Source organism: Cornus florida, unplaced genomic scaffold (assembly GCF_030987335.1).
Source record: "Cornus florida cultivar Cherokee Brave unplaced genomic scaffold, ASM3098733v1 CherokeeBrave_3.0.0_Hap2_Chr01, whole genome shotgun sequence".
NCBI lineage: Eukaryota > Viridiplantae > Streptophyta > Magnoliopsida > Cornales > Cornaceae > Cornus > Cornus florida.
The window spans coordinates 81,787,603-81,809,147 of NW_026775571.1; the positions used below are offsets into that span (position 1 = coordinate 81,787,603).

Genomic DNA, 21,545 nt, shown 5'->3' on the forward strand with positions numbered 1-21,545 from the left:
AGGAAAATCGAAAATTTTCCAAGAGCCCCACCGCTCGGCCTAGTATGAAATTTAGTAGTTTCAGGGACTTTAAAAGTAAAAAAAATTTCACCGGTAAACAAGAACTCAATAGTTTTACAACAATCTCTTTCAATCTCAGTACCATTGGATTTATGGCTATGTTACATTTGTAATGCTTACAAAGATGAATGAATCAACAAAAGAGGATATTACATTTGGAATGCTTACAAAAGATGAATGAATCAGCAAAAGCGGATTTTTTTATAAAAAAAAAAAAAGAAAAGAAAAGAAAAGAAAAGAAACGTCCTAATGCATCAACAAAAATATTTCTTAAACACCTTATTAGCCAGATTTAAAAAAAAAAAAAAAAAAGGGTTGGTAGAAGACAAAGATTACAATTAGTACAACATATCTGTAAACCCATTGCAAGGTGAATCTTCATGCTACAACATACAGTCTAAGAAGGGGGCTACATTAAGAATCACCACCATCAATCAGCAAAACCTGCAACAAAACAAAAAAGGGTTAAAATTACCCGACTTGTTTATCTTTCAGCTCAATGCTAATTACAAGAGATCAGTAAGGAAATGAACATACTGTGAACACGTCACAGTGGCAGAACACTAATCCAACTAGCCTTTTTCCAACAAAATCCTTCAACCAAACATGGAAAATGGGAAAATCAGCGAACAGGGCACATGGTAAATTTACAAGGATAGTACGGTGTGCTATGTAAATACAAAAATCTTCGGAACCCCGACAGTTCAACAAGCTTACACTCATAGCATGAATAAAAATTTGTGAGAAAACCCAAAAATAAAAAAAACAAAAAAAACAACTAGGTCCGGATTGCATGAAGAACTATAGCAAACCATTTGACAAGAAATTGAAAGGAAATCTGACAATATGTGTTGTCTTGAAGAAAGTGGACCTCAATTCCTTTTTCCTCAGTGGGACAACCTAATACTATATCAATGTTCTTCACAACCCATTACTGGAATTGTAACATCCTAGCTCTATTTTGAGGTATTTTCAAAATTATGTTCACATGTTGTTGTCACAAAGTTTGCCAGAATAGAGTGTTAATTAGTTCCAAGAACTTCCCCAACTATAGAACATGAAATATGACGGACAGTTCTGTTTGTGCTTTTCTTACATGAGTGTGGGGCATGTTGCAAAGGTGCTTGACAATGCGGTCCAAACAGATACAATGGGAAGAGGTCCCACCCCTATAGCAGCTTCTAAACGAGCACCTATGTAGGGGACATTTATTTAACATTTTGTGCATATGTCTATTAAGCCCCGAATCAAGCTAGTATAGTTCAATCGTTCCCGTTCCTAAGCTATAGAAGTTAGTCCAGGATCCAAATCCAAATTGCCAACGTATACAAGTTAGTCCAGATCCAATTCCAAATTGCTAATTAGCAGAATCCATTTCAAATCCAATCAGAATAAGTTCGATTGCTGCATTAGGGAATTGGTCTCTTGTCATTCTAGTAAATCATGTTAGTTTCCTTAAAAAGTTAGGCCCAAAAAATCAGCTAAATGTCCACCAAATTTTGAGCCTTCATTGACCTAGTTCAAGCCTCCAACTCGGACACTCCTCACCAAGGTTAATTTGAGGTTTGGCAAGAGTAAAACAGAATCTTTCGCTCCATTTTATAAAATATATTTAGAAATTTTTTTTGAGTAAAATATTTTATGCAAATTCAGTTTGGTTGACTGCTGTTTTATTGGATGCAATGTTTCTTACAAGAAATTTCTTTGATACTTCAAAGGAGTTGAACCTTAGACCTGATACATTAGAGGCACCAAAGCCAAGTGACTTACTGTTACAAGGGGAGATTTGTCCCACATCGAATTCGGATGGGAGAGTGATTGGTTTGAAATGGGTGGGTATGCAGCACTACCCAACAACTTAAGCTATTGGGTAAATGGGCGCGCCCACCCGTTACAGTTGGTATCAGAGCCAGACCCAATCCTTGATCCGGTGCCACGCCAAGCTCCGGACCCGGAAGGCGTCTAGGTGAGCCACCCGGGTAGGCGGGGTGGCCTGACTGCAATGAAGGCGTTGCGAGTTCGGGTGAGGGAGAATGTTACAAGGAGAGATTTGTCCCACATCGGATCCGGATGGGAGAGTGATTGGGTATAAATGGGTGGGTATGCAACACTACCCAACAACTTAAGTTTTTGGGTAAATGGGCAAGCATCCACCCATTACACTTACCCACTTGAGCCAGCCAACCCGATGGGGTTTGTTAACCTACTTTTTCTCTACTGCTGCAACTATACTACGTTTTAAACTCTCTCCTGTTGCTATACTAAAATGCATTACAATTTACATAATATGTCTTGCGTATGCCTGGTGCTGGGAGGGAAACAATGAAGAGGCTGTGATCTGCGTACCGTGACTTCACCATACGCACAACTACTCGTATGACCGATATTATTAGTGCTTTAATAACTAATATCATGGCAAATCTCAATATGTTTAAAATTGTTATCCTACAGTTACTTTTTCTTCTTCTTTTGTTTATTTGTTTGTTTGTTGTTGTTGTTGCTCCTTCTACAAAAAATTTATATGTAAATATCTTTTACGTTGTTCCAGTATCAAAAAAGTTTATAAAATTTGACTTGATCTTACCAGGTCTTGTATAGTTTCCTGCAAATTCAATTGAAACTAGAATCTGACTTCTAACATTTTCTTTGGAGCTCTTTCCTGAGTATCAATTGTTTGATATCCAGTTATATCAAACAATCGATATAAAAATCTGTTTGATATCCAGTTTTTAGTAAACATGAGATGTTTGACTTCCTGGAAGAAAGGATTTTGTCTAAAGACGGAAAGTAATACTGAAAGCAGTTCAACTAGTTTTCCTACATAAAAATAATATGATCCAAAACCCTCATTTCTTTATAGCTCTTTCTGAATTTTTAAAATTTTCATCCAATCATATATAGATATTTTTACAAAATACTTCCTCAAAAAAGTAGTCTGTTTCAAGGAAGAAAATAAAAAGATTAAAGCATTTTACCTAGTCCTGTAAAATGTTTGTTGCAGTTTGGGTATTGAAAGAGAACAGCAGAAGTGGACAGAATGATCCATGATGTAATTTTAATTCAGAAGAGGTATGTCGTACTTATAATCATATTCTTAGAGGAACTTGTTGGTGTCAAGTACTGTCAACATACTGGGCCAGTAGCTATGTTAGCTTATGTTGAAATGGAGCTCTTTATAATGTGTATATAGTGATGATATTTAGAGGCCTAATGTGAGAGACTTCTTTTTTCTCCTCTTGCACGTTATTGTTGCTCTTTATTATTCGAAAGGCGCCAGCTCCCTTCTTACTCCATCTCTTCCATGCAACTCCTTCCGGACATCTGACCCGAGTAGCATGTTTATCCATATGCTTCAGATGATACCTTTCATCCTAACTCACGTTGTAGACCTCTTGTCTAAAACCAACAAGGAATTCCCATCCTCCTGACCCATTCTTTCTCCCCTCTTGGTAAGAAAACCTAATCTAAAAAACAGCTTCTAAGTTACTTTACTTCTTGCTTTCACTTATAAAAAAAAAAAAATTTATCTCAAAACTTTCACTCTGTAAAACTCTGTGACCAATAGTCAGGTTGCACTTTGGTACAGTTTTTTGGAATTCTACTAATAATTTGACCTTGAACTTTATTTCAAAAGAGGGAACTTCTTAGCCACGTAACGGAACTGACATTTACTAAAAATGACATAAAACTAGATGCTAAGAATTACATGACAACCTTGTACACATTAAACAAGTTATAAAGATTAAATGTCTCGAAAAACGTTAAATTGGTTGTACTGACTGAAACTGAATACAGGGTCCGACTGCTCATATACATCAATTCAAATAGAAAACTTCTGATTAAATATATAGGACTTTAATTGAATAGAAATTTAAGAAAATATCTTTCTAACATAATATCTTTAGAAGGACTAGCAATATCTCATGGCAGGTACAGGCGTAATGGAAAAATAAAAGCCAGTGCTTATTAAATAACATTTACGTTATGCCCAATTATAACTGTCAAGTTGTGATTTCACTGATTAATGGCTGTGGGACCATAATGGCCAGATCAGGCAGTTAGCTTAAAACTGTATTACAGTTCCATTCTTCTACAATTTTCCTTCCCAATTTTCATCCTTCTCTTAAATACCAATTCTACACAAAAGATCTAAGACTAAATTCATTCAATTGATAAGTTAAAATTGTTTATTCTCTTTTCACATGATTTATGCTAAATCTAATATAAAATGTTCTGATTAATGTTAGATCTAGATTTGCGATATTATAGCATAAATTAGTATATCAACACAATTAGTAACACTAAATATTAATTACATCACCAAACCACCTGCCCTGTTACTAAAACCTATTTTTCAGTAAAGAGACATAACCATTCATGGTACCTTTCTAAAAACCCACATGATAACTACCCCACGGCCCTCACCCAGCACTCCCCATGCTTATTGCCCACTATTTTTTTCTGCAAAAAAATATTTTTCCAATCGAGAACTCCAAAAGATATAGGTTCATTAAACACATTAACCCAAAATACTCAAGCCACCAATTTCTTAAAACTATAGAAAGAAATCCAATCAATAAGGTGAACCTCAAACTCAAACTCAAACTCATCTCCCATAACGTTCATATCAAACAAAAACAATGAACAAATTTTCCTCTTAAAAGACCTTTTTTCAAGAAATACCAAATTACCAGAATGAAGTGTGTTGTAGATTTTCCATCTCTCGATTTCTGCCTCTTTAAAAATTAGATCAACCATAGCACATACCAAGAAAGATACATGATTCTGAAGCGCACTGGTTCCAGTTTCAGAATATTTTACAGAAACACAAATCAATTCCCATTTCAGACGAATTAAAAAAGAATAATAGATTATTTGGATAGAAAATTCAGATGACAGCACTTCTACTAGAAGCATAAAAAGCATGTCTTTTAGTAATGTGGCGAAATCAGAAGCTAGACAAATTTCAATTCATGGCAGCATCGACTCCATTTTTATGCAAGTGTATTATAATGTAAGTGGATCAGTGGGTGTATACTGTATAGGACATTAGTATACCTCGATTATTATTTAATAGGCTTATAATGTAGATAAGTCTCTTTTGAGTTGGTATGTTGCTAATTTCTAAAAAAATTTACTTTCTCTACTGTGTTTCTAAGGAATTTCAGAAATGTTTCTCCTTTCCACAGAGTGAAATAGAACATAGGAAACAGAGGTAGTTACTAGATTTAACTCTATTAATGATGTTAACCTTCCTATTCTAATCCCAATTTTGACCTATCCCAAGTCACACTTGTGAAATCACATGCACCACAGCAACATTTATTTTTTCAAAATCTATTGTCAGTGAGAAGATTGGCACACTTTCTATTAAAATTCTTTTCAATTTTATTTACCAAAAACAAAAAGTTATTGAACATTTTAACTCCAATTCCTGAAGACTACAAGCAGATTATGAATATAACTTTGAAAACAAGGAGCAAGAAACTAGAATCAGAAGTCCAAAATTAACAATTGTACTCACCCTACAGTTACATTAGACCTTACAGAACTCCCAATCTTCTTTTGACAAGTCAAGAAATTCAATTTTGCCGTCTTCATACATAATCTGTGAAAACAAACATGTACTAGTTACTGATCAAACCGATAATTAACCATCATAAACAGACAAAAACTTTCCTCACCGAGTGTTTTCTGGTATTGCTATCAAAACGTTTTATAATCCCAAAGGACCTGGAACATGTGAAGCATGGATTAGAAGAAATTTAGCATCCAAATTATAACAAAAATAAGAACAGAGAAAATAAGACCAAATACTGAATTTTGTGTAATTCAAGTAAAATATTTAACCTCAACCGTGTTCTATACTTCCAACAGAATAAAATACTGAATTTTGTGCAATTCAACTAAAGAAGCTGATATGAATCATATGGACTAAGCATGCTCAAGCCTCAAAGCACTGTTCTCAATTGTAGTTCACACCTCCAGGAAATTTGAGCAACAGTTTACTATCAAAGATAAGGGTCATTACTTGATGTAACGGCAAAGGCGAGCTATAAAAAATAATAATAATAGTAAAAAATAAAAAGTTAAAAAGTCCATATCTGTTCCACCCTTCTAGCAAAATATATATAGGTAGGTTGTCTTTAGTTTACCGTCAAAATTCAAGAGTGTCTCTTTCTAAGAAGCAAAAAATGCTACAAAAAGGACAAACAAACATCTCTTGTTCCCATCAAAGGTGACAAGAATACCCTTTGCTTGTTTCTCAATTCAATTCGCTCACAAATAAGTGAACTGCGTTGTTGAAAGAGATAGAGAGAGAAAGAGAATATATGAAAACGTATTTGTTATTGAGTGAGTAATACAATGGTGTTTATATAGGAGAAGCTACGGAAGTGAGCGAGTAATACAATGGTGTTTATATAGGAGAAGCCACGGAAGTAAGTGAGTGGAGAACAAGTAAACCCTATACATGGGAATTCTATATATGGTGGTAATGAGGGGTAAGTGACAACTCATACAATACTGTACAACGTGACAACTCATACAATATTGTACAACGCTCCCCCTCAAGCCGGAGAGCAAATGTCGATAGCTCCCAACTTGCTACATATGGAATCAATAGAGTTCTTGGAAAGCGCCTTAGTGAAGATGTCTGCCAGCTCTCTACCAGAAGGAACAAAAGGTGTAACAATCTCATTCGAGTCAACTTTAGATCGAATGAAATGGCAATCTACTTCAATGTGTTTAGTCCTCTCATGGTAGACTGGATTGCTAGCAATATGAATAGTTGTTTGATTGTCACAATGGAGAGGAATCGGGTACTAGACTGAAATCTCAAGTTCCTGTAAAAGAGTTTTCAACCAAGTAAGTTCACAGACAGTGTGTGCCAAGGCACGATACTCTGCTTCAGCACTAGAACGAATCACAACTAACTGTTTCTTACTCCTCCAAGTTACTAGATTTCCTACTATAAAGGTGCAGTAACCCGTGGTGGACCGTCGATCAGAAGGAGAATAGGCCCAATCTGCATCTGCGTATCCCTCAATCTGAAGATGTCCAGAAGATCGATAAAGCAAACCACGTCCCGGAACACCCCTGAGATACTTCAAGATGCGTACAACTGCCTCCATGTGAGGTACCCGAAGACTTGTCATGAACTGGCTCACAACACTGATTGCATAGGAGATGTCTGGACGAGTGATTGTGAGGTAAATAAGTTTACCTACAAGTCTCCGATACTTCTCTGGATCATTGAGTGGGTCACCATCATCCACTTTAAGTTTTACATTAATCTCCATGGGTGCAGCTACAGGTTTCGAACCAAGATATCCAGTATCCTGTAAGAGATTAAGAGTATACTTCCGCTCAGAAAGACTAATGCCTTGCTTCAATCCGAGCCACCTTAATTCCTAGAAAATACCGAAGTTTGCCCAAATCCTTGGTGAGGAAGCTAGAACTCGAGTGATGGATAAGAACTTGTATCCCATCTTTGTCACTGCTGGTGATAACGATATCATCTACATACACCACAAGAATCACAATACAACATTTCGTTTTCTTAAAAAAAAAAGAGTGGTCAGCCAAGCTTCTGGTCATACCAAGAGCTACCACTGCTTTACTGAATTTATCAAACCATGCACGAGGGAACTGTTTGAGGCCATAGAGGCATAGATAGACTTCTTGAGCTAACACACACACTACCCCTTATACTCAAACCCAGGTGGTTGAGTCATATAGACAGTCTCAGTAAGGTCACCGTGCAGAAAGACATTTTTAACATCAAGTTGATGAAGTGGCCAATCTAGATTAGCTACAAGAGAGATTATCACATGAACATAATTTAGTTTGGCCACAAGAGAACGTCTCAGTATAATCAAGGCCATAAGTCTAAGTGTAGCCTTTAGCAACAAGTTGAGCTTTCCATCAGGCTTCTATTTAACAGTAAAAACCCAACGACAACCAACAACCTAAGTATCAGCAGGCTTAGGAACAAGGTCCCAAGTATGATTCAATTTTAAAGTGTTTATTTCTTCTTCCATAGCTTTCCTCCACTCTGGATGAGAAAGTGCCTCCCTGTAGGACTTAGGAAGAGCAATAGAGGATAATGACATAGAAAAAGCTTGAAAGGAGGAGGACAATTTATTATATGATACAAAATCGGAGATAGGGTGATTGGTACAAGACCGTTTACCTTTCCGAACAACAATAGATTGATCAAGATCAGAGTCCGCAGGGATGGAAGAATCTCCAGGCGTTGAAGTGACTGGTGGAAGTGGCAAGGCTGGGTTTACTACTTTTGTCGTTGGAACATGATTAACTACTCTTTTTCGGCAACGAGCATAGACATAAAGAGCTGGTTGGACGTCAGAATCAAAAACTGAAGTTGGAAGAACAGACTATTGAAGAATAGAGTCCTCCAGACGACTGCCTTCCCGGGAATAATAAAGAACATCCTCAAAGAAAGTTACATCTACGCACACAAATTGTTTACGAAGAGTTGAACTGTAACATTTATATCCCTTTTGAGTGCGAGAATTCCCTAAGAAAATACATTTATGAGCACGAGGATCAAGTCTATGAACAAAACAGACACACCCAAACACCTTTGGAGGAATGGAAAAAGGGTTTTTGTCAGAAAACATTATTTGGAAGAGTGATTTTCCTTTAAGGACCCTAAAAGGCATGCGGTTTAAAAGATAAGTAGCAACTAGAAGTGCATCAGCCCAAAAATGCTTTGGAACATGCATTTGAATTATTAAGGCACGAGCCATAGCTAGGAGTGGGCCATTCTTCCATTCAACAACTCCATTTTGTTGTGGGGTATCAACACAAGATGTTTGATGGATAATGCCCTTCGACTCTAGAAACTTTGAAAAACATTAAGTTTATATTCAAGGGCATTGTCAATTCTAAGAACAAGTGGTTTTGCATCAAATTGATTTTGAATTTCAATATAAAAGGATTGAAAAACAGAGAATACTTGAGATTTATCTTTAAGATATAAACCAAAGTTAAACGTGAATAATCATCAATAAATGACACAAAATAATGATCAAATAAACCAGTAGTACGAGCTGGTCCCCAAACATCCGAATGTACTAACTCAAAAGGTTTTAAGCTTTTATTATCAAAACGAGACTTAAAAGTAGCCAGACAATGTTTACTAAGTTCGCAAGTAGTACAATTAAACTTAGAAAAATCAACTAAAGAAGGGACCAAGGCTCGAAGACTATTTGAAGAGGGATGTCCAAGGCGGCAATGTTACTGGTAAGCTGAAGAGGAGGTGGAATGTAGAGTTTTCAGAGTAGTAGTTGGCTGGAAGTAGTAAAGACCATCCTTCTTAAACCCCCCACCAATCGTCTTCTTTGTCTTAAGATCCTGAAAGACACAACGGGAAGGAGAAAAAGTAACTAAGCAATTTAAATCTGATATGATTTTGCGAATTGACAATAAATTGAATGAAAATCGAGGGATATATAAAACTGATGAAAAAGTGAGATCCAAAGTGCGGAAGGTACTAATTCCATGAACAGGTGATTTGGCACCATTCGCTATAGTAACAACCGATGGTGAGAAAACATGAGAAATATCAAAAATAAGAGATGGGTTACCTGTCATGTGATCGGATGCCCCTGAATCAATGATCCAAGGTGTAGAAGATGAAACATGGAGACATGTATTACCTGAAGTAATGATAGTAGCGGTGGAGGGGGGTTGATTTGCACGCTCACGCTTTACCAGAGAATCATATTCGGATTTAGAGAGAACGACTTATTTATTCACATAAGTGGGAGTAGTCTCCTCCAAAACCAAAGCTTGATTAGCGCAAGCTGGCTTGCATTGAAGAGCCAGCAGAAGTCAACAAAGTGATTGTTTCGGCCACAATGAGTACACTTCTTGCTGCCGTGACCACCTCTGCCGCCACGAGTACCACGGCCTGGGTTGGAAGGACCTCTACCCCCTCGTCCTCCACAGAAAGTATCATGTCGCTCAGTAGGAACAAGAAGAGCAGAATGGTTGTCCTTCTCAATCACAGGGGCATGAATAGATGCTCTTCAAACTCAAGAAAAAGTCTCACTTGATGTGGGTATCTACTTGCCAGACAAAATCTGTGAACTGATCGGAGCGAGTTTGCGTTTAAGTCCAGATAAAAATTTTGCCACCCGAAACTCCTCCTTGCGCCGTTTTTGTTGTTTTATGTCTGCATTCAATATTTTGAAGACATTCAATTCTTCCCACATGCCCTTCAGTTCTGAGTAATAATCTTCAACAGAACGATCTCCCTGCTGGAGATTAAAAATATCATGATACAACTGATAAATACGAGAAATATTCTTCTCTGAAGAATACATGTCCCTGAGATTTTCCCAAATATCTTTGGCAGATTCTAGGAATGACAGGTTGTTGAAGATCTCAGGCTCTAAGCTGTTCCATAACCAAGTCATAATCCGAGCATCTTCTTTCTCCCAAGCCTCAATAATCTTTTCATCACTAGTGGGTTTGGTTGATTTAAGATAGGACAGTTTTCCTCGAGCCCGTAAGAACACCTCTACAGCTCGAGACCATTGAAGGTAGTTCGAGCCTTTCAGTTTGGTGCTGGTAATTGACCCAAGAAGATGGGATTCCTTAGTATCCATCGCAAGAGTTGCCGAACAAATGAGATATAGTTACGAGCGGGAGAGCCGAGATAAGAGAACCAAGATCTAGCCGAGATGCACCCGAGAGAAATTATCGAGGAGAGAGCCGAGGAGGGATCCGAGAGAGATTGCCGAGATGAGAATTGAGATCAGAGGAGAGATCGCCGAGAAGAGATTGTTGAGAGAAATCCGAGATGGAATCAAGATCGGAGAGTTTGAATAAGACTAAATTTTTTTTAAAGAAGGATCGATTTCTGCTCTGATATCATGTTGAAAGAGAGAGAGAGAGAGAAAGAGAATATATGAAAACGTATATGTTATTGAGTGAATAATACAATAATATAATGGTGCTTATATAGGAGAAGCTACGGGAGTTGGTTAGTGGAGAACAAGTAAACTCTATACATGGTAATTCTATATATGGTAATAAGGCGTAGGTGACAACTCATACAATACTAACTGTACACGTGTGACAACTCATACAATACTGTACATCATGCATCAATGGGCCATTCATCAAGACCACATGGAGGGCTCTACTTTACTCTATGTGCGTGCGTGTGTGTGAGAGAGAGAGAGAGAGAGAACATCAATCTTCCTTCCTTTTAGACAAGATGGATACTGAACTACTTTGAAAATGTTGAGGGGGGAGAGATATATTTACTAAATGGGAAGAAGAATTTTAATTCTGGAATGTTTTATACATATAAGTTTATAACCCTATTAGGGGCAGGAAAATGTGGTAAAATAGGTAGGATCATTAGTTGGAATGTCAGAGGACTTGGCTTTAGCCTGTTAGGATGAAAAGGGGGAGCGGGCTTTTCGATGGCAAACCCCAGATATAGTGTTATTGCAGCAAACTATGGAAGAAGTCATTGATAGAAGCTCAAAAAATTAATTTGCAAAACTAAGCACAATTACTGTTTTTCTTCAACAGCTGAGGATTTGTCAAGAGATATAGTGGCTGGTAATCAAGAGTTGCCGCAAAAAAAAGAGATAATGGGAAGATGCTTTCAATTTCGGTGAGATCTCGGTCAGACCTTCAATTGTATTATGAGGTCAAAAGAGAAGCATGGTGGTTGTAAGATTTCCAGGAAAATGGATGGTTTTCATAATTTTGTAGGGGGTCCTAATTGTATCTATGACTTGGTCTGAAATCCAGGAGAGGTTGGTGTATAATGAACCCAATAAAGGTTGGGTTTCTTTGCCTCCTGTTGGATTTGTCAAGAGGTATGGTGGCTGGAATTAGAATCGCTACTTAAGTAGAGATAATAATAAGATGCTTCTATCTGTCAACCATCTTCTTATTCGTTGCTTGCTGGCAAGGGATGTTTGGTCTATGTATTTGGTAGCGTTTGGCCTTCCATGGGTGTTCCTAGAATCCACGGTCGACTTGTTGGAGACTTGGAAAGGGTGTACAGTGGAGAGCCGAGTCAGAGATGGTTGGAAGGCTACTCCCCTTTGTATTTGGTGGGGTTTGTGGCGCGAGAGAAATAGGAAATCCTTTGAGGGAGAGGACTCCTATTTGGGCTCTTAAATACAATATTCTTACTTCTTTATTCTTTTGGGTACATGGACGGGATTGTACTTCTTTGGATTGTCTTTTGGATTTTGTTGATAGCTTAAAGCTATAAGGTCGTTCTGGACGGCTTTTGTTTTCTTTGGGAGCGCTCCCCTAGCTCGCCTTTTATGAAATCTTACTTTATCACAAAAAAAAAAAATGCTTCTAAAGGTATTAGCCTATCAGCATGTCAAAAGATAAGACTGTTGCCCTTAGCATAAAAAAAAGAGTATGAGTGGTTTTGATAATTTTGTAAGGATTTCCAATTTGTACACCCATCCACTTAGGAAAGTGCCCTCCCATAAAGTACACCATTTAATACCCTCCCTCCCATTCAGAGTTTCAATATTATTTGAATGGAGTCTAGTTTTAAAGTGGAGGTCATAATAAATGCCTCCCATTTATATTGAGGTTTTGGACTTGATTGTCCACTGGTAGGAATCAGGTCGGGTAGTTTCATAGGGGTCAGATCTGACCAATAACCAGCTTTTGAATCCTGATACATGGAAAGGTAAGTAACTATGACAGCAACAAAAGACCAAGCTTATGAAATTGTTGATCTTTTAACGGTTGAATGAAAATAGCACAGATGGCTATACGGAAGAAGGATAAGAAGGAGCTTCTCGGTATAAAGAAACAACTGGTATTGTTAAGGGACAACTCGTGATGTTCATATCAATCTATTATGCACCTTTGCATCTAGTATTGGATAGACCTGATACAATAACTGTCGTAATTCTACCCTATCTTTTGTTCTTTTTCTTTTTTTTTTTTTGGTTGTCAAATACATCTTTCTTTTTTGATTAGTAAATATTGTATAAAAACGTTCAAAAGGGGAACGCATCCCTCAAAAGCTACACAAGGCCAAATAGGCACTTTAGACCCTCAACAAGTCCAAAAAATCTACTAGTTCCTCCAAATACATCATCATTATCCTTACCTTTTTCCAAATTAATGAAACATCACATACATCTGTTAAAAACCTAGATACAATCTCACAATAATACTTGGGGTCCCTGTTTGTGTCTATATGTTCTTGCCTTTACATTTAGTCTTGGTCTCCAAAGATCCATAATAGATGCTACAGAAGTCGCAACACAGACTACTAAATACATAGTAGTCTAACTAAACTATCCATACGGCCACGGCCAAATATTTCCTCAAAAGCAAATTTGAACAGACTTGAATCCAAATCAATAAGGAACATAAAAGAAAACCCCGAAAAATGGTATGCAGAATCTAGAAATACCTATTATTTGTGTGGCCAAAAATTCTAATAAGTTCCCCGATGCAATTATGAGGGCACGTCCTTCTCTGACTATGATTGTGTATTGAACTTCCTAAGCAGGGGAAAAAAAAGAGTGCAATATTAGTTTGGAGATTTCCAAAAGAATCTAACAAAAATATGAAAAGTAAGATAAACATTGAAGTAAAGAGTTTGCTTGCCTATATGAAGAACTCCATTTTGGTAAACCTTCCAGAACAGTAAAGCCACAGATTAGTCCACATCTTGCAAAAACATTGAAAAACAATGATCAAACAAGAACAAGAAAAAAAAGGCATCGAAACAACTAGAGAGCTTACAATATTTATAAAATTGTATAATATGAAAAATTCACTGGTTAAAGATTAAGAGAAGAATTTGGATTCTGAATAGGACATCTTGGTAAAAGGAAAAAATGATAGTGAATAGTTGTATGGTAAATAAAAAGGACTTCCAAGGTGCAACCAACTTGCATCTTACCCAACATCCTATCCCCATGTGACAAGAAATATTAAATTATCAAAGGTTATATTTCTCCTGGAACTTATTGCAGCACCTCCATCAATATTTACAGATAATAATGATATAGATCAAAATGGCATACCTATTATTACCATCCAAGAGAAATGAATAAGTAACAAATTACTCGAACAAGTAAGAGATTTAAATACAAAAGCGAGGATATAACCCTCTGACAATTTCAGTACACAACTCTACAGAGTCATCAGTCAATAGCACTAATATTTATATTCTTAAAAAAAAAAAAAAAAAAAAAGAAACCGATCTAGCAATGAATTTTTTTGAAAATAATAGAGTAAATAAAAACAACTTGGAAAATTACATCCTATGCCATAACATACTTAATCATACCAAAAGAATCACCCTTACATTTTGTGTTCCAGATAGGATTGCTTTCACCTTGGGAGAGGACACAGCCACCTGGCATGCAACTATTTTCAATGCAGCATCTGAAGAGGGCACCTTAGGCTTACTAGGCTTAACCCCCAGCTTCTGCCTGCAGCCTAGAGCACCACAGTGACAATCTTGATCTGCACCAAATTGAACAAACCTGCTAAATTTGTTAGGCTGGCTTTTAAAGCAGATACAGATTTCAAAGAAAACAAACAGACTAGTGGGCTTAGGGCCCAAAAAAAAAAAAAACAGACTGGTGGAAGTCAATATGCAATCTGGGAGCTTTTCTTTTTTGTGCTGGGGAGAGGGGAGAATGCAAGGTGCATATGCAAAAAACTAAAAAATCATGCTAACATGAACACATCAATAGTGCGTATATGCCAAGAGAGATTTTCAGCTCATACTGATAATCATAGGTAAGATGTTCGCCCTTCTTTATGTCATGAGTTGCAAATATGCCAATCCTTGTCTCGCCATCAATTCTCCTGTGAAAAACGAAAAAAACAAAATACAAAAAAAAATTAGGTAAGAAAAAAAATAACAACAATTAAGATTATGAAAAGTGTCAGAAGAGAACCATTTCTGCATCTCAGTATTGGGACAACAACTATGATTTATATATCTTGATTTGTTTCCCTTGTATGTGGCATCAATGACCATATCTCGATTGATTTCACATAAGTAAAAGTTTGTTTCCCCACGGTGTTTCATTTTCCAAAGCCTTTCCTCACATGTTTTGTCATCAATAACTGCATTGAGGAAAAGCATTCATCATAGAATTCCATATATAACAATATGCAAAATAAAGATTTAATTATGATAAAGATAATGCGCAATGCCCGGAAAAAAAAATGTCACCTTCTCCCACATATTCAATCACAAATTCTCCATGCTGAATATCTTCATCTGCCACAATCCCTGATCCACATTTCTCAGTCTACAAGCAACACCTCAACTTTACTTGACATTTCGAGCACATGTACAAGTAACAATAAACAACCACATACAAAAAGTTATAATTGACAAAATTTAAATCATTCCAAAGTGAAATTGATCAGAATTAAATGTATCTGAGTGCTCTAAAAGCCAATAAGGTGGACTAGTTTCCAGGTGTAGACTTTTATATGTCCAAAGCTCTATCATATGTATATACGTATATGCACACACATGCGTGCGCACACACGCACTCACAAGCACACAGAAATCAAGCTTCGAGGAACAAATGTTTAGAGGGGTCGTGCAACAAATGCCTAGTAAAAATCCTGAGTGGGGGAGAGAACAAGAGACAAATAAATGGCAAGAGTTAGTGTATAATTTTTTGAAGAAGAGTATAAATTATATGAAAGGAATATAGAGTTCTACTCATAGAGTTGGTGCTAGGAGAGGAGACAATTAATCCGGTTACTACAAATGCATCCAAATAGAATTAGGTGAAGCAAATAAAGGAGAACTTTGAGAGGGCATTAATGGAATAATAAAAAATACACCAAATGTTGATAATCTTTTCATAAGAGAAAACTTAAATGGCCTTTCAGGAGAAGATATTGGAGACTATGAGAGTATATGGAGGTATACGTTGGTATATATTACAAAGAAGTTACTGCCTCCGTCCCATAATGAGTGTCCACCACACCATATTTTGCTGTCCCAAAATAATTGTCCCAACTGAAAAATCAATATATTATATTTTACGACATTCCGAATTTACCCTTCTTGCATTGAATTTATAAAAATAAAACATCATCACATCATGTGGACTCACCATGGATAGATTTGGTAATTCATTCACTACTAATACAATAAAAATATATATTAAAAGCAACATATTAAGAATTTAGGTTCCCAAAAACGGACACTTAAAATGGGACGGAGGGAGTATAATTTTAAAGGAAGGGATGAGTAAGGAGAAGCACCTTTGAACACTGAGTTTGCAATCGCATATGATCTTCTTATAGATCGTGGTAAATTGTTTAAAACTCGAGGACAAGCTTTCTTCAAGGAGGGACTCATGCAAATAAAGAGTGTTGCCCAGAAAAGTTTCTCATTGTTTAATGAAGTCAAAGTTCATCCTTGTTTCTAAAAGGTATTAATTAAAGTTTGGAACTACAAAGTGATAGCTTAAGGATTCTAGAAGTCATTCTAGGAGAAATCAGGAGTCGCTATAAGTTGTTTTATAAAAGGGAACAGCCTTCTCTTTGTTGTAAAAAGTCTTTCATCAATAATACTATTTCAGTATTTTATCAAATATTCACTTTTCTTAGCTTTTTCCCAAGTTTCCTGATGCAGGATGGATAGTGTGCTCTAATACCAAATTGATGTAGGACAGAGGAGTACTCCAATACCAAACGGATGTAGAGCAGGAAGGTAGTGGAGAGAGAGAAGAGAAAAAGAATTGGGAGAATAAGTCTGTAATTCAACACACAATATTCAATATTCACCAGAAGGTACAAAATTCAATATCTATGCCCATCCATATATAAGCAATCCAAAGAACCATAATGCCCAAAATAGCTGCTACAAACATAAAGTAAAAATTTGCTGCAAATAACCCTAATGAAACATGTAGGCACGCCTAAGCTCAGTGCTGGAAAATAACTATGCTCAGTCCAAAAAAGCTACAAGACAGAAGACCCTATTCATAAGCAAACCTAACCCTAATACTAATTAAAAGGAAAAATTATAAAACTAACTCATTTTTATTATAATTCCTAAAACATATAATAAAATTCTAAAATGTCTTTCCTTGACCCTCCTACGAGCATAGCTTTAGATTCATGTGTGGCTCATGCATACAAGGCAGCTTTTGATCTCCATTTAGAAATATAGGCTCCATCAGTACCATGGCACAATATTTAAGATAAAAGTTGCATTTCATAACCATGATGTTTCTTTCTAATTTTTCCATTTCAATAGTAGTAAATTCAGGACTATCAAAACAATGGTAAAACAACATGTGTGCAACCAAGTTGGACTGCAAAGTTAGAAAGATGATGCACCTTGATTAATGTGGAACTAAAGAGTATTTAGAATAAATCTTGAGGTTTGTCTAATACAGTATTGGATAGCATATGTTTTAGCCTTTGGGCAACTTGCAAAAGCCTATAAATAGACTTTCTTGTTGTAAAAGGAGATTGTCCCTATAGATGAACAAAATTGGAAGGAAAACTATATGAAAGTTATTTGAACAAACTTTCTCTCTCTTTTCCTCCTCACTTCCCTCACCTTATCAAATCTGTTTTCTCATATATTTGGGAGGCATAGAAGTCACTTTTATGCTCTCCTACTATTCAATCTCTTCTCTCTTTTTTTCTCTTGTGATGAAGAAGACACAACGCACTCTTACTCGCCCTCTCCTATATTCTCTCTTTACAATTCTTTTCCTCCCTTTATCTAATTAAAGGATATTATTTTCTTTGACCACCATCTGTTAAAAAAGTTCTCATGAGAGCCTGGAAGCATCAAAAGGCTAAGGCAAATTAGTAAAAGGCTAAAAGATTATTGCATCTCTTCATTAGAGGAAGAGGGGAATGGTTTTATGAAAAGAAAGCAAGAAAATTATATAAAAAGATCATTAGTCAATGCTTTGCAAAAAGTAGAAATCAGTAATTTGCCCTTTTTAGGGACCATAGCTTGGTGCAATTCTATAAGAATAGGCTACCACCTATGAGAACAAGAGTCCGAGTCTGAGAGGAGTCAATTGTCAGAATAATGCCAAAGTTTATCTTGTTTCCAGTATATCCCTAACATGGACAAGACCAATTCTACGGAACAACATTTAGTGGTTTTCCCTTTCCTAGGCAACCATTTAATTGAACCCTAATACATGTTGCTTATACAAGTACATCCCACACTATAAAGAGTAATTCTACGAATTGATTGTTCATGTTATATTGTCCAAAATGCCTCCTCTCTTCAATCTTGCTTTCCCACACACAATATACTATAACAAAAACTTTTGAACAGAAGTTATACCTTCACCAGTTTCATCTTCTTTGGAAGTCGATGCTGGAATGGTTTATTAAGACATGAACTCCCACATTTACAGCCTGAGGAGCAACTAGATAGAAGCATCCTGTAGAGAGAAACCATTATGATGCACGCAAATCTCCAATTGCAGTACAGAAAATAGTGAGAACATCCCAAATCTAAATTTCAATTCATAGGAAAACAACAGATATAGTCACATCACATCCTTCTAAACTGTTAGAACAGAAAAATGGTAACCAACTCAAGGTATGGATGAACGCCTTCAGCAGGATAGGGAAAGAGGTGTGGGGCGGATCCAAGTTTTTGGATCTAGAAATTCAATGAGGAGTCAAATCTGACACATTAGATTTCAAGTGAAGCAAATTTAGATATGCTTGCATCTCATCCCATTACAGTCATACCACTCAGTTATATCAGGCTCCGCAACAAATAAAAAATATATAAAATGCTCCCAATTTTGATCCGCGTAAATTCTTATAGTTTTAATGTACCACCACCAAATCAGCCACAAAAATGCATTAGAGCCATTCATTTTCTGGGTTCAGTAAGCAAAAATTTGTTGCTACAATTGTTTGCTGTAGTAATTTACTAGAGATATACTAGTCATTTGGGGATAAACCACCAACAAGGGCATTTAATTTATCAGTGAAAATATTATTTGATCTGACAGAGAGCATGTTCCACCACACTAGTGAAATACGTCCAAATAAATGCAAAGCGTCATAAAATAGCACCACACAGCAGGAAACTCCCCATGGTATATGCATATGTCACCTACCATCTGTAATTAAATCCAAAGTTGGTCAAAGTCCATATCACAAATTAATAAGTTTTACACCTGAAAATTTGATGAGGTTTCAAATATGACACATCCTATACATCCAGATTATGATTTAATTCAATAAATTGATACACCTAAATGGGAATTGAAGGCAACAGGTTTATATTCCTAAACACCACTAAGTAAAACCTGTTTACAGTTTTAAACATCACAAACCAGTAAAACCTACCCACAATGGCAATCTCTACCACAAACACCAGAAGATCCCATTGATGAGTTGCAGGAACAAAATATCCCATCATCCTCAAGACGCCTCTTAATCTTCTTGGTAAGATATATATCTTAAATTAGTTAATATTAACAAAAACAAAAAATGAATAGAGAGTGAGAGAGTAGAACCATAGACTTCAATGATATAAAAGACCAAAAAAACTGTATAACAGTCCTTTCAGCAGTCAAAAACATGGTGAAAATGAAGAATTGAAGTAAGGGATTTTAATTAGTGAAAAAGGCAACCAATATGACCGAAGTGTAAAAGCAAATTTATCTATTAGAGAAAAATGAGAAAAAGAAAAAAGAAAAAGAAACAAAGCTTGGCTAATGAGAAACCACTTTGAAACCATAGCTTAGTAGGATACTGCGCTTTATAAAGGAGTACGGCGTAGGCTTCCACTTATTCAACCAATCTGGAAGTTCAAACTCAACAGGATTTCCAATCTCCTTCGTCAATTTGTTGAATATATGCCCGATGCTACTACGCTCAGTCTTCTGAGTCACAAAACATAAAGATTAAAATATGAAGTCAGCAATATAGAGACATTAGAAGTTGCAAATACATGAAGTATGAAGAGGATTTATTCCTAAGAGTAGAATTCTGAACACAACCTTCTTCATAGCAGGCATGGCCTCAGTCAGCTTCACTGCCTAAACTATTGAGCAATTTTTGCCTGCATGAGCAACATGAGAAGTAAGAATTCTAGGAGAACAGGTAAAGCAGTAAAATGGCACTAAAAACTGCAAACTAGAGGTTTAGTATTCACAAAATAGCTGCGACTCATTTGAACATTTTCCTGAAAATGTCCTCATTTGGTATACGTTAGATCAGCACAAGAGTAAAAAACTGAAAATTCAAACTTAGTTTACTATTGAACTGCATAAATTCTACGCCAATGATAAGCCTTGCTTTGCCCTGGCCTGGCTTTTAAGGTCCTCAAAACAATGCCAGGCTTATCTGCATATAAACCCTAATAAGAAATTAATTCAAACCATCAATCAGTCTAGTGTTTAGATCAATGTCATAGAGGATCTAAGGAATACTCCAAGTGTAAAATTTCACATGCAGGGTCACTTTAATATGCTACAGTGAATAGCCGGATTAGTGTCTAAGGGTAGAACACTTGCGCAAGTAATCTACCAAAATAAAATTCCCCCATTTCCCATCACCACCTTCAATAACAAAACAAGTTACAACAATGCAGAACTAAAGGTAACCAATTGAGATGTCAAATGCAAAATTGCCATTTCAAGGCATGTCTAAGAATGCCTGAAAATTACTGCCTTCAGAAGCTGATACAATTCCATCAAAAATATTTCATGGAAAATCATATAATAAAGAAAATAAAAATACATTCAAGAAATTATCTCACCTAACACTACGCAAAAATTCCTTAAAGCCCTGCCCAAAGATCCAATTATTGCTAAAATCTACACAAAAACAAGCAGACAAGGGCTCGTTAGTGAAACATTCCATCAAACTATTGGTAAACAAGAAAATAAGAATGTATACTTTCAACTACAAATTGAAGCCAAATGGATCGGGAGAGACTCGAAACAAAACGAACACAGCAACACAACAAGACAAGATTCTTTCAAAGCAAATCAATTCAAACGCCAATCAAGATTTCTAGGTTTTACTGCAAAGAACACAACTAAACACTATATTTCGCCGCCTCAACTCACCGACGACGAGAAGATAGTCGGAGTTTGGAGAATTTCACCGGCGTCGGAAAACCGTCGCCGGCGTCGGGGAGAATTCAAACGAAACGTCACGCGGCACTCCGTGTTTCGTCAGTTGCTCTCCGGTTATGTCGTCGAACTGCTTCACTTTATCAGAAGTGAAAAATAACTGAAACTGGACCAGTTTTGACCATTCTATGTAGTAAGATATTTTAGGGTTGATCGTATAAAACCCACTCATTTATTAAAAAATTACATTTTATTTTTTATCTTAAATATTTTAAAAATTAATAAATAATCATCTTAAATATCCAAAAAATATATTAAATTAAATTAAGACACATTTCTAGTCAAGTTACGAAATATTTGCGACATTTTGAAGAT

General features: G+C 36.3%; 1 protein-coding gene across 4 annotated transcripts; it reads right to left on the reverse strand.

Annotated features, from left to right (window-relative positions):
• Positions 1 to 96: 96 nt before the first annotated feature.
• LOC132302907 (histone-lysine N-methyltransferase ASHH3) lies at positions 97 to 21,342 on the reverse strand. Of its 4 annotated transcripts, none has more exons than XR_009480977.1 (16): positions 21,165 to 21,341; positions 20,852 to 20,909; positions 20,091 to 20,152; positions 19,844 to 19,970; positions 19,435 to 19,546; positions 18,410 to 18,509; positions 15,296 to 15,374; positions 15,015 to 15,186; positions 14,842 to 14,922; positions 14,414 to 14,594; positions 13,708 to 13,735; positions 13,511 to 13,601; positions 5,745 to 5,793; positions 5,585 to 5,668; positions 598 to 654; positions 97 to 504 (listed from the first exon to the last, which is right to left on the reverse strand). XR_009480977.1 is itself a non-coding variant. In XM_059799914.1 (15 exons), the coding sequence occupies exons 3-14, from the start codon at positions 20,106 to 20,108 to the stop codon at positions 5,597 to 5,599; spliced, it is 1,113 nt and encodes a 370-aa protein (XP_059655897.1). In that variant the 5' UTR covers positions 20,109 to 20,152; positions 20,852 to 20,909; positions 21,165 to 21,341; the 3' UTR covers positions 97 to 504; positions 5,585 to 5,596. The 4 variants fall into 4 exon arrangements, 1 of the variants encoding a protein (XP_059655897.1); XR_009480976.1 differs by having other exon boundaries at positions 19,844 to 19,973; XM_059799914.1 differs by lacking the exon at positions 598 to 654 and having other exon boundaries at positions 19,844 to 19,973.
• Positions 21,343 to 21,545: the final 203 nt, after the last annotated feature.

Coding starts and splice junctions, on each gene's coding strand:
- LOC132302907 (XM_059799914.1), bottom strand. Junction 19,547..19,843: donor GTACTCCTTTATAAAGCGCA/GTATCCTACTAA, acceptor AACTAATTTAAG/ATATATATCTTACCAAGAAG. Junction 13,602..13,707: donor AAATGGAGTTCTTCATATAG/GCAAGCAAACTC, acceptor TCCCCTGCTTAG/GAAGTTCAATACACAATCAT.